The sequence below is a fragment of the Macrotis lagotis genome, chromosome 1 (genome assembly GCF_037893015.1).
Source record: "Macrotis lagotis isolate mMagLag1 chromosome 1, bilby.v1.9.chrom.fasta, whole genome shotgun sequence".
Taxonomy (NCBI): Eukaryota; Metazoa; Chordata; class Mammalia; order Peramelemorphia; family Peramelidae; genus Macrotis; species Macrotis lagotis.
This window is the reverse complement of record NC_133658.1, coordinates 707,977,679-707,995,077: the sequence shown is the minus strand read 5'-3', so window position 1 is coordinate 707,995,077 and position 17,399 is coordinate 707,977,679. Positions and strand designations below refer to the sequence as shown.

At 36.4% G+C, this 17,399-nt stretch overlaps 1 protein-coding gene across 5 annotated transcripts in view; it reads left to right on the top strand.

The window, feature by feature from the left end:
* TANC1 (tetratricopeptide repeat, ankyrin repeat and coiled-coil containing 1) overlaps window positions 1-17,399 on the top strand; it is a 261,532-nt gene that overhangs the window by 78,434 nt on the left and 165,699 nt on the right. For 2 of the 5 annotated variants that reach the window (XM_074215910.1, XM_074215909.1), the window contains exon 2: window positions 6,982-7,064. The exons of 1 other annotated variant lie outside the window; for it this stretch is intronic. In XM_074215910.1, coding sequence (XP_074072011.1) covers window positions 7,004-7,064 — 61 coding nt within the window. In that variant the 5' untranslated portion in view covers window positions 6,982-7,003. Of the gene's footprint in view, window positions 1-3,467; window positions 7,065-17,399 lie in introns of those variants that run through there. 2 more of the 5 variants (XM_074215911.1, XM_074215913.1) reach the window with 1 other exon arrangement.

Below are 17,399 nucleotides of genomic sequence, written 5' to 3'. Positions count from 1 at the left end.
AGCTGTCTCAGGTGGATCACATTCTTTATCATAAGTCCATCATAGTAGTTACTTCCATATTTTTCCACAATTGCTGTTGCTGATTGTAATTTCCTCCATCCATTCCTCCCCACTGCCATATATTATATTTTCTCTCTCCTTTCACTCTGTCCTTCTTCTGAAATGTGTTGTAGGGTAGCTGTGTGGCCCAGTGGACAGATCACCAGCCCTGGGGCCAAGAGGCCCCAAACCCACATACCACCCCAGAGATCCAGCAACTGCTTGTAATATTTTTTCTTTGACTTGGGAGTTCTAGAACTTGGCTATAATATTTCTGGGGGTTGTTTTGTTTTTTTTTTTTTGAATCTCTTTCTGGGGCAGATAGGTAGATTCTCTCAATTACTATTTTCCCCTCTGCTTCTAGGATAGCTGGGCAATTTTGCTGTAGGAATTCTTTAAAAATGAGGTCAAGACTCTTCCTGATGATGACTTTCAGGTATCCCAATAATTTTTAAATTATCTTTTCCTGGATCTGTTTTCCAGATCATTTGTTTTTTCAATGGGATGTTTCACATTTCCTTCTAATTTTTCATTCTCTTGGTGTTAAAAGTATTGTGTCTTGATTTCTCCTAAAGTTATCAGCTTCCTTTAGCTCCATTATACATGTGAAGGATTTGTTTTCCTCAGAGAACTTTCTTATCTCCTTTTCTATCTGGCCAGTTCTGCTTTTTAAAGCATTCTTCTCATTAACTTTTTGAACTGTTTTATCCATTTGACTTATGCTGGTTTTTAACATGTTATTTTCTTAAGCATGTTTTTTGGATTTTCTTGACTAAGCTGCTGACTTCGTTTTCATGTTTTTCCTGCATCTCTCTCATTTCTTTTCCCAATTTTTCTTCTATCTCCCTTACTTGATTTTCTTTTTTGTAAAGATTTTAACATTTTATTTGTTTTCCAATTATATGCAATAATATGTACCCATCATTTTTGCAAGGCTCTGAATTCTACAATTCCCCCCCTGAAGGCTATCTGACAGTCTCTACATTGTTTCCCTGCCATATATTGATGTAAATTGAATGTTATCAGAGCAAACATACCCCCCTCCCCAAGAAGATGGGGAAACCTCAAGAACAGAAAGAGAGAGAGAGAGAGAAATATACTTCAGTCTGTGTTCAGATTTCAGTCTGTGTTCAGATTTCAATGGCTCTATCTCTGGGGTGAGTTGCTTTCTTTATCATAAGTCCACCAGAGAAGCTGCTTCAATATTTTTCTCACAGTTGCTATTACTAGCTGTACCTCCACTCTATTTCTTCTCACTCTCATTTATTCTGTTCTCTCTCTCCTTTCATCCTGGCCCTGCCCAAAAGTGTGTTGTGTCTGAGTACCCTCTCCCTCTATCTTCCCTCTCTTCTATCACCTACTCCCCTCATCCCATCCCTTTTCCTCCCATCCTTCTCCAGGGCAAGACAGATTTCCTCACCCTATTAAGTATGTATGTTATTTCCTCCCTGAGCCATTTCTGATGAGAATGAAGGCTCATTCATTCCCCCTTGCCTTCACCCCCTCCACTCCATTGAAAAAGCTTTTTCTTGACTCTTATGTGAAATCTCTGTTTCTTCATCTCCTTTTCCTTCCTCCCAGTACTTTCCCCTATAGCCCATTGACTCCATCCCTTTACCACACCATACCATTCTATTCCGCTCCTTCCTATGCCTTGTCTGTATATGTTCCTTCTAACAGCTCTTATAAATGAGAAAGTTATTATGAGTTATCAATATCTTCTTCCCATGCAGGAATACATCATCAGGTTCCTCATAGTTAGTCCCTCTCTTCCACTCCCTCTATGGTTCACCAGCATCCCTCTACTTGGAGATCAAACTTTTTGTTCAGCTCTGGTTGTCTTGATAGGAAAGTTTGAAAGTCCCATGTTTCATTGAAAGTCCATCTTTTCCCCTGAAAGAGGATGTTCAGTTTTGCTGGGTAGTTGATTCTTGGTCATAAACCAAGATCTTTTTCCTTCCGGAATATCATATTCCAATCCTTACGAGCCCTTAATGTAGATGCTGCCAGGTCCTCTGTAATCCTGACTACAGAGCTTCGGTAGTTCAATTGTCTGTTTCTGGCAGGTTTTAGAATTTTCTCTTTGATTTGGGAGTTTTGGAATTTGACTGTAATATTTCTGGAAGTTTTTCTTTTGGGATCCCTTTCAGGGGGTGATGGGTGAATTCTCTCGATTTCTATTTTCTTGGAGTCTTTAGATGCAGAAGCTTGTACTTCCTCATCTTCAGTTTGAGCATTTTGATCCTCCTTGGGATCATAGACAAAGTATTTGTCAATGGTCAGGTTCCTCTTTTTTTTTTTTCTGCTTACTCATTTCCCTAGCCTGTGTATGGTTTTGGGGTGCTTCCTGAGCTTTTGAATTTTATTGGCATACCCCCACAAGGACCTCAGTGTGTGAGGTTCTGACTGCTCTCCTGGTCTGTGAATGACTCCAAGCCCAGCCCTCTGCCCTGGGGCTGAAGTGGGGAGGTCCCTGTTCAATGGGGGGCCTAGACTTCCATCAGAATCTGAATGTAGTCAGAGCCCCAGAGTCCTATTCCAGGGACAGAGCACAGACCTCAGAAGTCTCCATCTACTCACTTACCTTTGGTAGACTGAGCACTCCAGTTGCCTGGAGGCTCCTGCTTGCCAGCTCAGTGGTGGGCCTGCTTCAGTTTCCTGGATCTGGGCTGCTGTATTGCAGCTGGCTGAGTATGCCGATGCCACGACCCTGCTCAGGACCTGGGCTTCACACTCGTTCTTGAGGTCTCCCTGCTGATCTTCCAAGTTGTGCTTGGTTCTCCCTGGTGTGCAGATTAGTAAACTGCTTCTGCTGTGGGGAGCCATGGCTCCCAGGTGCCCTGGGGCTGTTACTGGGAGGCTGAAGTTTTCTCATTCTGGCGGGGAGACCCCTCTAACCCTGTGAAACAGTTTTTCTGGAGAATTGCCTCACTGGATCTTTATGTGGGTTCTGACTCTCAAAAACTTAGTTAGAATTATAATTTTAACCATGGAATACAAGTTCTGATAGTTTCTTTTAAACTGGGAAGAGGCTGTTCATTTACTATTTCTCTGGTTGGCCAGTGGGTAATGATGGTTGAAGGCTTCTTTGGCTATATTAGCCTGTCATTTTAATTGAACTTAAATTGGCAAATGTAGCATGGACATTCTTTGGTACATTGATGAAGTCTTCAGATCCCTTCTTGAATAATGATTTTTAAGAATGAAATGCATAGAATTACAAAGAAAACTAATTATATTGAAATATATTCATTTCTCCTTCCCTTTCTCCCCTTCTCTCCTTAAATAAAAGATGATTACTAAAAATTGTAAATTAACTATAAAATTCTGATATCTGATTTATTTTTATTTAAATTTTAGAAGTTAGTAGCAGAATTGTCTTGTTTCTTTAATTTGCTCTGAATGTCTTTTCTCTGTATTTATCTAAGACCTTTCTGAATCTTGACCTCTCCTAAACTTTTCTCACATAATATTTGGCTTCAACTTTCTCAGAAGAACTCAACTTTAAAATTCTAAATTATATGTCTGTTCCTTTGTCTTATTTTTTACTAGACTGTAATCTCCTTGAGGACAGACCATATCTTAGATCAGTTCTCTGGTACTTAATATAGTTTTGCTTTTTATGGTAGATATGTAATGAATGAATTGTTGAGTGGGCTAGAGAAGATGAAAAGAGTTTGAGTGCTTTTTGTTTACCTAGAATTTATTTCCTCTCCCTCACCCTTCCATCTATTTTCTGAAGGATTTAAACTAAATTTCATATTACTGAATAATGTAGAGGGAAAAAAAGGATAAAACTAAGGATAAAAGCTCATCCAAAAGGAAAGTAGAAGGATTAGATATTGCCAGGCACCTGAGATGGATGAATTGATTACTACAATGGGACACTAAATTTGGCTTAAATTTCTTGGCAGCAAAGGTAGAAATGGAAACATTGTGTTTTATAGCATTCATTTTTTTTGAGAAAAAGAAAACATTGAATTTGTAGAGTTTGGGTTGGATGCACTGATTTGTTGAGAAGCAACTTAAAGTTAAAAGCTTCTAGAATAAAGTATGTGCCATCTTATGAAGTCTTTCATTTTCATTACCAGTTTAGGAATTTGGGCTGATTTCCAGGATATTTGGGATTTTCAGGCGTAAACATGCCGGGATATTATTGTTAATCTCACCCTTGTCACCTCCTTCCCCCTTTTCATTTCTTGTGGCCTAATAAGGTACATACTTGTGCCTTTTTTCTGCACTTTTAAGTCTTGTCCATCAATAAGGATTTATTGAGTATACAGAGGATGCAGAGATATTGTATATTAGGGTTCCCCTATGCATATATTTTCAAAAACTACAAAGTCTCTAGGTTTTAGGTTTTTAAGGTTCTCTCTGAGATGCTGTTTATCTTGTATATGCATAGTTATTTACCTGTTTTCTTCTCCATTAAACTGTGAACTCCTTGAGAATAACCCTCTGACCCCCTTATATTGAAATGCTTAGCACAATGTCTGGTATATAATAGGGTCTTATTTTTTAAATTTAATTTTTTTCATTTTCATAATCGGGTCTTAATAAATGCCTGTTATCTGTTTACTGGATGTGTTCAGGGTGAGCTTTATGCCAATACCTTGTTTAAGTTCAAATTTGGGATAAAATGGCAAGTTATTGGAGAGTTTATAAGTTAGTAAAAGGAAATTTACTTAATTCTAATAGAGCAAGACAAAGTAACAATGGAATCTGTGGCACTTAGTTTCCATAGACTGATCCCCTCATTTCAGTAGAAAAGTATCTGGTCCACAAATTGGAGGGACCCTGATTCCATATGGGTGGGACTACCCTAAGAAGCTGTCTCAAAGGAGACAAGAGCCAATCAGTTAGCATCAAATTCCTACTGCATCCCTTTAGCAGTCGAGGTTATAGATGCCTAGTAGATATTGCTTCTGTTATAGGTGATAACCACGGTGGATTATTGAAGGTTGCATTAGTGGAGTAGAAAAGTGTGATAATTGACTGTTTCTGGGGTTTCAGGATCCTGTTAGAGAAGTTGAGAAGACTCATTATTAGAAAGTTGGCCAAAGCCAGTGATTTGAGTATCTCATAAAATTTATTTAAGAGGACAATAATTTTGATCATTGACAAAAGTACTTATACTAATGAAATAATAGATCTTTTGTAGTACTTGAATTGTATATTAAGCTAGCATAACATATTGTAGTTTGTCTATACTTAAAGAATTGAGACTTTTTAGGGGGGAAAAACTGGCTAAAAACAATACAATTGGTATTTAGCTATGAATAAGGAAGAGATAGATGAAAATTATCATTAGATTAAAAAATAATGATGAGTATGGTGCCAAGGAAATATTTTTGTAACATGATGGTAGAAGTGAACCATTGGATGTTGTGCAGGAGGGGAGCTGAATTTGAATGCTAGCTTTGACAGTTATCAACTATACAGATACTAGGAAAGTTATTTTATCCAAGTCTCAGTTTCTTTATTTGTAAAATAATGATTATGCTTGTACCATTTCTGTCACAGGTTTGTTATGACGAAAGTGTTTTGTAGACTATTGTTTTTCAGTTGCTTCTGACTCTTCATGACCACATTTGGGATTTTCTTGGTAGAGATATTTTGCCATTTCCTTCTGCAGCTCATTTTATAGATGACGAAACTGAAGCAAATAGGGTTAAGTACTTGGTCAGGGTCACATAGCTATCTGAGGACAAATTTGAACTGTCTCCAGATCTGACACTCTGCTGCTAGCAGCCACTTTGTAAACTATCCAGTGCAGTAAATGTGAGTTTCTGATCATCATCATCATCATCATCATCAAGTACATTAGTGGTTAGTGTTAGTTATTAGTAATACCCATAATTTACAAACCAGCCATTTTAGTTTGTTGGTCTTTCCATAGTTTTAAGGTATAGTGTTGTAGTTGAAAATTTGCACTTAGTTCATTGCTGCATCTGCATCCATTTCTTTTGGATTAGGAGAGAGGAGTGAAATGAGTAAATAGGATAACTTCATGCTGAAATAATGTCCTTTTGTTTGTCTGTTGCCAGAGAGTAGGTGTCTGGTTTCACCTTAGGAATGGGCCTTTCTGCTGTTTTTACAAGCAGAACCCCATTAAAAAATGCAGCTCATTATTGCACAGGTTTGGCTTGGTGCCTGCCACAGTCCACATCTTTTCCTTCTACCTCCTAAAACATAATTACTCTATATAATCAAAGCCTAATATTTTCATTAGTAGCCTTGAGGACCTCAAGCAAGTCACTCCCTTTCTCTAGGACTTTGTTTCCCTATCTGTAAAATGACCATCTTTTCCTTGATACCTGAAGTCCCCATTCATCCCAGAACTTCTAAGATGTTAACCTGCCCCTTCTCCCTCTTCCCTTACCCTCTATTAGACTATAATGGATTCTTACCATACTCCTTTTGAAAATGCTAGCAGATGTTTGCTCCTAAGAGGAGATTTTTTTTGGTGGCATAGTTTAACAAAACCAATACATTAATGTTTATTGTTTCATTCTTTTATTTTTAATAATCATTGGTAGCTCTTGTGCTCTATATTCTCCCCTTTTAATAAACTTGTGTTAGTAGTTAAAGATTTTTGTCCTAAAGTATCTTACAGTAACTTTACCCAGGTTTAGCCTCATAACCTTAATTACATATGGAATGTTGAGAATGCCCAGCGTTGTTTTCCTTTATAATGAGATAGAGAGCGTCTAATCATTTTATTCAAATATTAAAACATTCTTTGTTGTTTTAGCATTTGACTTGCTGCTTAACTTATTCATGGAAAAATTAATGTAAAGCCCAACATATTTTATATTTAATGACCTCTGAGTATTCTGTTTGACAAAAGAAATATCTGTTTAAAGACAATGTTCAAGTTACATTCTAACATATACCTCCCCTCTCCCCCTTCCTTGTCTCTTCTCTCCCTTTTCTCTTCAGGGAGCAAAAAAGTCTATTAAAGATGTTAAAAGCTGTGTTGAAGAAGAGTCGAGAAGGTGGAAAGGGAAGCAAGAAAGAGTCAGGTATGTGTGTGAGGAGTCTCTGTTTCTCTGTGTCTTGTCTCAGCCTCTCTATCTCCAGTTAATTTAGTGATGCCCTATTTTGTTGTCTTTGTTGAGTCGTTTCAGTAATGTCTGACTCTTTGTGACCCCATTTGGGATTTTCTTGGTAAAAATACTAGGATGATTTTACCATTTCCTTCTCCAGCTCATTTTATTGATGAGGAAACCGAGGCAAATAGGGTAAATGACTTGCCCAGGCTCACATAATTGGTAAGTGTCTGAGGCCAGATTTGAACTCACGAAGATGAGACTTCCAGGCCCAGCATTCTATCCACTGTGCAATTTTTGTTGTTATTGTTGAGTCGTATCAGTATGTCTGACTCTTCATGACTCCATTTTGCCATTCTTGACAAAGATATTGGAATGGTTTGCCATTTCCTTCTCCAGCTGTATGCTGTATACCATATACTGAACAATTAATATTCCAGGTCTCTCCCTCTCCAGTAATTTTGGTTTTAAGAGTCATCTGCATCTCTGATCCTATAGATTAGATTTATTTGACCCCCTAAGAGCTGCTGCCTTCATTTCCTTAAGAAGGCTGTGTTCTGTCTATATTTACATACTATATATTTATATCTCCCCAAATGAATGGAAACTCTTACAGAGCAAAGATAGTCTCATTCTTAGGATTCATGTCTTTCAGCACAGTGATTGGATTGGGTGGCTCTGAATTGATGCTTGTTGAAAGACCCCAGAGCAAGGCCCATATATTTAAGAGCGCTCAGAGTTAGATGCATTTCTCAGTCGAGAAACTCCCAGGAGTACATGCTTTATTGAGCTCAGAAGGCATTTCTCGGTCCAATGCAAGAAGTGACTTCTTTGAAAATGGAGTATGGAGTAAATGTACCCAAATCCTAATTCTTCCTCGAGAGAACCGACATAGAATAATTTTTAAAAGTCCCACTAGCTTACTTACCTAGATTACAGAGCTCCATGACCATATGTGTCTTAAAATATAGTTTCTAGAAAGAAACTTCTCATTCCCTTGTGTGAACAGATTTTTTTTTTTATATTTCAGCAAATGTTGGCTGAGAAGCAGTCACCATGTTCCTTTGGAGGATCAAGTTTTGCCAGAGCAGGTGCAGAAGCACTTAAATGCTGGGTCACTAGTTCTTCTTGTAATGAGAACTACTTAATTTGTCTTGAATTTCATTCCTACTATAGAATTGTGTCCAAATATCCATATATGCTCTGTTACTTTAATGACTTTCAAGGTCAGGAATGCCAAAATGAAAAAAAAAATGTGACTCACCACTCTGGCAGCTTATTTTAAAGTCATTTTGATGATCTATAGAATTTTTATAGTGTATTTCCCTTGCCTAGGGAATACCTACTATGTTCCTAAAATATGTAATTCATTTACCGGTAAAGGGGAAGGGGAAAGGAAAAGTATTTATGTCCTTCACTGTGTGGACACTTTACAAGTATCTCATTGGACCTTCACACAGACCCCTCAAGGTAGATACTGTTATAATCACCATTTCACAACTGAGGAAACTGAGGCAGATAGGTAAAGTGGTTTGCTCAGGGTCCACACAGCTATTAAGGATCTGAAGATGAATTTCAATGTAGATATTCCTGATTTCAAGGCATGTAACTGTCTCTAGTATGGTATGAGTGAACCTCTCATAAAGTCTGAGTAGTTGGAAAATATTGAGCTTAATATGATCCTTCTGGTTAACTGAGTTGTAACTGAAATTATGGCAAAAAAGACATAAAGCCTAGAAGATACATCCATTATAGGTTTTATGAATTTGGGTTTATAATTTCAATATGTATAATCAATATGGTAATGTACATTTAACACTAAAAGTAATTTGGACATATTCCAAACACAGAAGCCAAATGGTCTTGGATTTAGGAGAACTTTGTATGGCCATTCATTTTCATTAAAGTGGATTGAGTTCAGAACTCAGGACTCAGGCAGTACTTTTAATAACTGTAACTTTGCAGAATTCATATTTCCTGAGACTCTGAGCCTCACTTTCCTGATCAATAAAAGGAGAATAATAATCAGCACTCACTTTAAGAGTTTGCAATGTGGGGGGGGCACTATTCTATTCTGAGTGTTGGAGGTCTAAAGACAAAAATAGCTTATGTTCTTTTAGATGATAATAGTTTCTACTTTACAAAATTTTTATGAGAATTAAATAACATGATATATGTATATAAATATACACATGTTCATGTAGAGCTACATAAAACATGTATGTTGTTATTTGTCCTTCATTCTCAAAGAAGACCATATCAGGGAGGTGGTGCTGTGACATGCATGTGATTTGGATTTGAAGGAGAAGGAGGTGGGTCTATATTAAGTAACAGCTTCATTTTCTCCTCTGGAGGCCCAGACATGGATCAGTATGACTGGAGATGGTCCTGGATGCGAGGCAATCAGGGTTAAGTGACTTGCTCAGGGTCTCACAGCTGGTAAATATCAACTGTCAAGTGACTGACATCAAATTTGAAACTTGAATTTGGGTCCTCCTGACTCTAGGGCTGGTGTTTGAGCCACTGCACCTCCTAGCAGCCCCATGTATATAAAGTATATACACAGATGCACACATAGAATGTATTTATATATACACACAGACATAGAGCTTTAGAAATCTTAAAGTGCATGCAAGTGTTGATTATAATTATCATTAAACTTTTCTTCACTAGAAAGTTATTATCATTGTGGCAAAAAAATAAATTCACTTTTTTTTAAACTTTGTGGTTCTTTTAGGTATTTACTAAATTAGTTCCTAAATCATATTGATGGAACCTGAACTGTGTATTAAAATTATAGCAGATTTTGAAAAAAAGGAGTTCATTATAAATCTCTTAATTTTAGAATAAACTTAAAAACAAATTCTTTTTATAATAACAGGACAGAGCTTGTCTCTTTAACCTCTACCGCCTACCAGGAACTAATGACAGTTGTTAGTTTGACAAGAAGCCTAATACAGAATCTCCCCCCCCCCCCCCAACCCCCCTAACCTCTCCCACATAAACACTGGGCTCATTGGACACTTCTTCCCCTCTCCTGGGGCTAGACTGAAGCTTCTTTCTCATTAGTTCTCCAAGCTCTGTTTAAATAAATCAATCCCAGTTTTGGTTTACTCCACCCATCCTGGGAACTTGCTTGATTGCCTCTTAGAAGCCTTTGAAACTTTGAAACTAGCCTAGACAAATTAAGTCCCTGGCTTCACTAGGACTGTGGCCTCGGGCAGTTTCGCACAGACCCCACTGATTCTGGGGTCACTATGCATACCCCTTTTTTGTTTGTTTGTTTGTTTTAGTTTCAGCCAAAACTGTAGTCTGTAAATTCTTTTAAAGCAGACCCATTACTCCTTCTGTTTTTACCCTTTTCTACTAGAACTAGACTGTTTCTTCCGGAAGTAACTAGTAACTGGTAATAAGGCTTTCAGACTAGGCAGACAATGGGAATATTTTGAGTATGAAACATTTCCCATTTCAAAGCATATGCTTTTGGATTTTTTCTCCTTTTAAGCTGGTCCCATAAGAGAATTTTGCTGCTTTTTGTTAATTCTTTGTAATAATTTCCACACTGCAGTTTTCCACTAATATAAACCAATTTAGGAAGCTTAAGGGAATATTTCTTATAAAATATGAGGACAGAATATATGGCTTTTTAAAAAAACTTAGGACCTGTTTTTTATAATTTAGAAACAAAGAAGTTATAATTTAGCTTTTATGGAGAAGTAATGATAGAAAATACATCTTTGGGAAAACTTTGAATTTGAAAAGTTAGATCTTTTTTAAAATATAAATTTATTTATAAATTTTCCAACTATATACACAGATAATGTTCAACATTCATTTTTTTGGTAAGATTTTGAGTTCCATATTTTTCTTCCCCCCTTGACAGAGAGCAATCTAATATATGTATAACTATGTTAAACATATTTCCATATTACTCATGTTGTGAAAGAAGAATGAGAACAAAAGGAGGAAAAAACCATGAGAGGAAAAAAAGAACATAAAATAAAATTTAAAAATGGAAAATAATATGCCTTGATCTGCATTCAGACTCCATAAATGTTTTTCCTCTGGTTGTGGATGGTATTTTCCATCACAAGTCCTTTTGAATTTGGACAATTGGATCTTGAGCCTCTTCAATGGAAACCATATTAAATGGTAATCAGTGAGTTGATGAAACATAATTTTTGTACATAAATTAGTATGATTATCCTACTAAAAATGTGTATACTTGGATAAGGGATATCCCAGAAAATATAGAAATATATAATTCTAGAGGCAACTAGGTGGCACAGGGCCATAAGTCTGAGGCCCTGAATTCAAATATGACCTCAGATACTTGACACTATCTGCCTCGAATACCTATTAGCTATGTGACCCAAGTCACTCAGGTTCATAACCCAGGTGTCATCTTCAATTTCTCCTCTTTCCCCCTTCCCAAATCCCATCTAAGCTGTTGTCCAAAACTGTCTACTTTCATAACATGTCCAGTATATGCTTCTTTCTCTCCAACATTGCCACCACTCCAATTGGGATAGACCTTTATCATCTCATTCCTGGATCCTTGCAGTGGTCTTCTGGTTGGTCTGTCTGCTCCAATCTCTCCTCACTCCAATCTGTCTTCCACTCAGCTGTCAAAATGATCTTCCTGAATCCCTCAAGTGTATTTTTGATCACCTTACTCCTCTCTAGTCAATAAATTCTATGATTTTTCTATCCCCTTCATGAATAAATATAAAATCTTGTATTTGCCCTTTGAAGTCTTTTTAACCTGCCTCCTCACCCAATCTTGCAGTCTTTTTATATAACTTATGCCCTCCCTTTAATTCTGGTTCCTTCCCTTTTTTTGATTATTTACAATTTATTTGATCTGTATCTATATTGTTGTTATTTTCAGTTGTCTTACTCTTCATAATCCTTCAAAGATAAGATGAAAATAACGATATCTATATAACTCTTGTTCATAAATAGTTGTTTTCATCTTATCTTCCTTAATTAGACTGTGCAACTCTTTGAAAGCAGGGGACTATCTTTACCTCTGCATTTCTTGTGCTTAGCACACTTCCTGGGATATGGAGATATATATATATATATATATATTAAACATTTAATGAAAGTTTGTTGATTGATGGATCTGGGCAAGCCATTTAAATACTCTGCTTTAGCTTCCTCATCTGTTAAATGGAGATAAGAATTCTTACCTTATGCCATTGTATGGACCAAATGAGATAATATATGTAAGATTCTTTGCAAACCTTAGGTTGTTATGTAAACATTAAACTCACTATTATTATTTCATATGAATAGTGAACTGCTTGTAAACCATAAGGAGAAAAAACCCTTTATCTACTTCTGAAATTTGAATTGGTGCTTTTGTAGTAATTATTTTTCAGAAGTTCCTTATCATAAGGTTTCCAACTGTTTAAAACTGAATGTGAAACTTTATAATTCTTTATTTTTCTCTGCTTCTTTGAAAATATTTTTGTGGTTTCTTGAATGCATTTCATTAGAAAAGTTCATGATTAGTTGAGTGGAACGGGTTTGCCTTTGGACACACAAAACTAGATGCAATAGAGAATACTGTAATAATGTATTAAAAACATCAAATTGCTTGAGGATAAATGTATTTGGGTTGTGCTTTTCCTTTGCTATTCCATCAATGTGAATTGAATGTTAATAATTCTTTTGACTTTGTATCAGGTTGAAGGGAGGCAAGAATCAATATTAAGAATCAATATTATGTTGTTGTGCTCTAAGGGTTTGAGAGAGGTCATCTGTTTTTGCTCTTTTTTAATGTCCCACTTTTGTGTAAGACCTTGACCTAAACTAGTCTTGAACAGCTAGTTTTTAAATTTTTTTTGAGAGACCTACAGAGAATTGCATTGATTACATCATTACTTTCTCAATGATCTAAATTGTTGATTTACTGTATATTTTTATTTTCTAAAGGAATCTAAAGGGTTGGCTCTCACAGGTCATGAAGCCTAAATGGATAGGAGATTATCCAGCACCCTCTTGAAGTTTTCTAGTGACAGGGAACTCATATATCGTATCCTATGGTAATCCATTCTACTTTTGGACAGTTCCTATTGTTAATGTACTCTGGGGAGTTGTTTTGTACCTCCCATTGAGTTTCACATCTCCCCCCACTGCTGACCCCCAAATCCCATTTGATGAAAGGCCAGGTAAAAGAGAAAACAAGATGAACTCTTGAAAGCAAAGAAGAATTTTCACTTTGTTACATCTTTACAAGATTTTAAGTTCTCTCTTGGTGGAAAGAGATACTTTCTCATTGGTTAGAAAAAGATTGAGCTATGCTCAAATAGTCTCTGCATAGCTAGCCTATGAGTTTCTGGCTAAGATATCTACCTGAGGAAATAAACACAGCAACTTCCCATACACCTACTCCAACAAAATCCTAAAAAAATGCATTAGACCAAATAGTAATCAAGAAAGTCTATAATAAATGACTTTTCTCACACTGAGTGCACAGAGTCAGAGAAGGCCACAAGTAATAGGAAAGGGGGGGGGTCTACTGGGAAAGCCAACACTAGTACAGGAAAAGAAGGCAAACGCTTCCAAGCGAGACCAGAGATGAAACTGAGATACCTAGATCCTGCAAGGTTCCATATTAATATGCTCCAAGAGTGTAAGGTTCCCATGAGAAAATCCCAGAGTAGGAGGATGCTGATAATGTGACTGGGAATAGTAGTGACCAGAATGAGATACTCCAGGCAAGACCGTTAACTTATTATTTTTCCTGAAATGTCATAGAGCCTTGGTGTCTAATCTTTTTAGCTCTTCTGGGTTGTATCACCCAACAAAAACTTATTTAAGGCCTGAATATAGAATTTAATATTAGTTTTGGCTAGCATGTAACATGTTACCAATGAGTATAATAATAAAATGTATTAATTTAATAAAGAATGATAAAATATAATAAAACATTTACGTTTTACGTAAAAATAAGAACATTCCGTTTTTACTTTGAATACTGAGTCTGCTTTTAAGATACTGGTGTATATCTGGTTTGATAGAGGTTGTATGATGCAAAGAATATTTTCAAGATGCTCATCTGAAATTTTGTTTTTGTTTTTGATTTTTGTATGTTTCATATGGGGAAAAATTGTTCCCAAATATATGTACTCCCCAAAAGATATATCATGAACAAGGGCATGTTTGTGAAATGCCAGCTATTTTTCTTTAGGCAGGTACAATTTATAAACATCCACTAAAGACATTTTTTCTTGAAACTGCACATGTGATTGAAGCTCTGTTTGCAAGTTTGAAGGTAACATGTTGATGTCAACTGAGAATGGAGTAGCAAATATACTGAAATGTTTTTAGTGTTTTCTGAAATCTTGAAATCTAATCTCAAAGTCCCATGACAAAATAGCAGTTAATGCTGCCTACAATAAAAATTATCTATTATTATTACAATGAATCTTATAATGTTTTAAAATAAAGATCCTAATTCCTATTTGCATATCTCTTGTAAAAAAACAAAAACTCCAAAAAACTGCACAATATTAGTTATGTGAAAAAGATGAGCCATATTAGTTGAAGATTAAGCTGTCTGGATATTAGTGCATGGGGCTCATTTCTTCTTTCATTTTCTAGTTATGTGACATGATCTGCATGAATGGGCTTTAAGGGTCAGTTGGGGGCCCATAGCCTAAGGATTGAACACACCTGCCATAGAGAGTGCTGAAGGTGAAGCATTCTGTGCTTCAAAGATCTGGATTAGGAGGGGAGGGACTGGGGCAGTGTTCTTAGGGTGGACACACCCTAGACAGTGATGTTCTGCCAAGTGGTAACCAGGATGGACCAGCTATTTCATCCAAAAATATTGCAAGAGGTGAAGACTAGTCCTCAATGAAGCTCCAATACATGAATTAATTAGCAGTATGAGTAAATAGAAGATACTGATCACTAGTAATATAAAGAATTGTTACAGGGGGCGGCTAGGTGGCTAGTGGATAAAACACCGCACCTGCCCTGGAGTCAGGAGTACCTGGGTTCAAATCTGGTCTCAGACACTTAATAATTACCTAGCTGTGTGGCCTTGGGCAAGCCACTTAACTCCATTTGCTTTGCAAAAAACCTTTAAAAAAAAAGAAAAGAAGAATTGTTACAGAGCTAGAGATAACCAAAAACCTGTCTAGAAGAGTCTGTGGCATGCAATTGTTACCACCCAAATCTCCACTCAAATATAGTGCTTTTTTAAGATTCATTTTACCTTGTATGAATAAAAAGAGGATTTGGACCTTTGATATCTTTAGTATGAGGAAACTCTCTACCAGTGCAGACTTCCCTGCAACTCACTTGTGTTTCTTATCAGAGGGAGGAACTTGAATCTATGTCTTCCTGAATTTGAGCCTAGTGGTCTAGAGACCTTGATGTTCAGTAGTTCAGTGCTGACCATGTCTTTATGACCCCCTAGACCATAGCACACCAGAATTGTCCATGGTTTTTTTTTTTAGGTTTTTGCAAGGCAAATGGGGTTAAGTGGCTTGCCCAAGACCACACAGCTAGGTAATTATTAAGTGTCTGAGACCATATTTGAACCCAGGTACTCCTGACTCCAGGGCTGGTGCTTCATCCACTACACCACCTAGATGGTTTTCTTTTCAAAGATATTTGAGTGATTTGTCATTCCTTCGCCAATGAATTAAGGCAAACAGAGATTAAATGACTTGTCCTGGGTTACACAGCTAGTAAGTGTCTGAGACTGGATTTGAACTCTGTTTTTTCTGACTTTAGGCCCAGCGCACTATCCTTTGAGCCATCTAACTGTCTCTTAGTGCTGCTCATCATGATAATACCTATTTGTCCTCTTCTTACTCTCACATTAGATTGTAAGTTCCTTGAGAACCTTATGTTCATGTTTAGTCATTTTTTTCAGTTATATTCTACTCTTTGTGACATCATTGGGATTTTCTTGGCAAAGACACTGGAGTTAATACAACTTCGTTGAATTGAATAATATTCCCTATTGTCCAGAGTCCATCACATTATTTATAGCTCATTTGCTTTCAGAAAACTTCCATCTTTCATCTCCTAAAATTACATGTTCTGTGTTACCATGATTACTCTGTTACAGGATTTTAAAAATAAAATAATCTGAATTATAACCTTTTTTGACCTTGTTGAAGTTGACATGGCATGATCTCCCCTTTTTCCTCCCATTGTTAAAACTATTCTTGTAACTTTTGCTACTTTTTAATTTTAACCTTTATTCTCCTTAAATTGAGCTAGTGGAGGGTGGACTTGTTGGCAAGATTCATTGTTCTTTTTATCAATGCCTTCATGAATTTTCTGGTTACTGTCACCAATACTGTGATGCTGTGGTTGTCAGAGTTTTTGATCTTAGGTCTTTTTACTCTTAAAAACTGAGAACTCTTCAAAGAATTTTTGTTTACATGGATTATTTCTATCAATATTTACTGTATTAGAAATTAAAACATCTCAGTATTATGAAAATAATTTTCATCTTTTGGAGCCCTTGAAAAGGGTCTTTAGAATACTCCCAGGGGTTCTTGGCTACTTTGAGAACTGCTGTTTTAAATTGCTAAGTAGATGTTGAAGTTTCACTCAGCAAGGTGTTTATTATTATCAGTTATTTAAAAATCTGGTTTGAATGGATCAAGTTGAATTTAAAAAAATTTAAAAATGGAATATAACTAATAAGAATAATGCATGTTTACTGAATTGTATTGAAAAAAGTACATATTCTATTTTAGAATCCCCTGAAGCATGAAACTAATGTTAAGAAACAATAAACATCTAGAAAGTGCCAATTATGTTTCAGATAATTGTGTATATTCATACGAATATGAAAAAAAGACAATCTTTGTCCTCAAGGAGCTTATAGTCTAAGGGAAAGCTACACACTAAGGAAAACTAAAGGGGAGTGGGGAAGAGTTGCTTAGCTCAGGGACATTGGAGAGAAGTCAAGAAATCCAACATGAATGCAGCCAGAGAAGTTAAAGAAGTTCAAGATGAGTGTAACCAGGTAAGAAATGAGAAGATGCCTAAGTCTCAACTTAAGTGTTTTCATTTAAATTTCTTTACAGTGGAGATATGGCGTTTATCCCTAATCAAATGTAAGATTCAACTACAGAAAGATTATTGCCAAAATATAGATGCATATTGTTAAAGTAATAATTCTGAACCCTTAGATGAATGTTGAGCCTACTTTGCCAAAGTAGGGTCACATCTATTTAAGTGTCTGAAGTTGGATTTGAACTCAGGTCCTCCTGACTCCAGGGCCAGTGCTCTACTGTGCCACCTAGCTGTCCCTCATTCACTTTC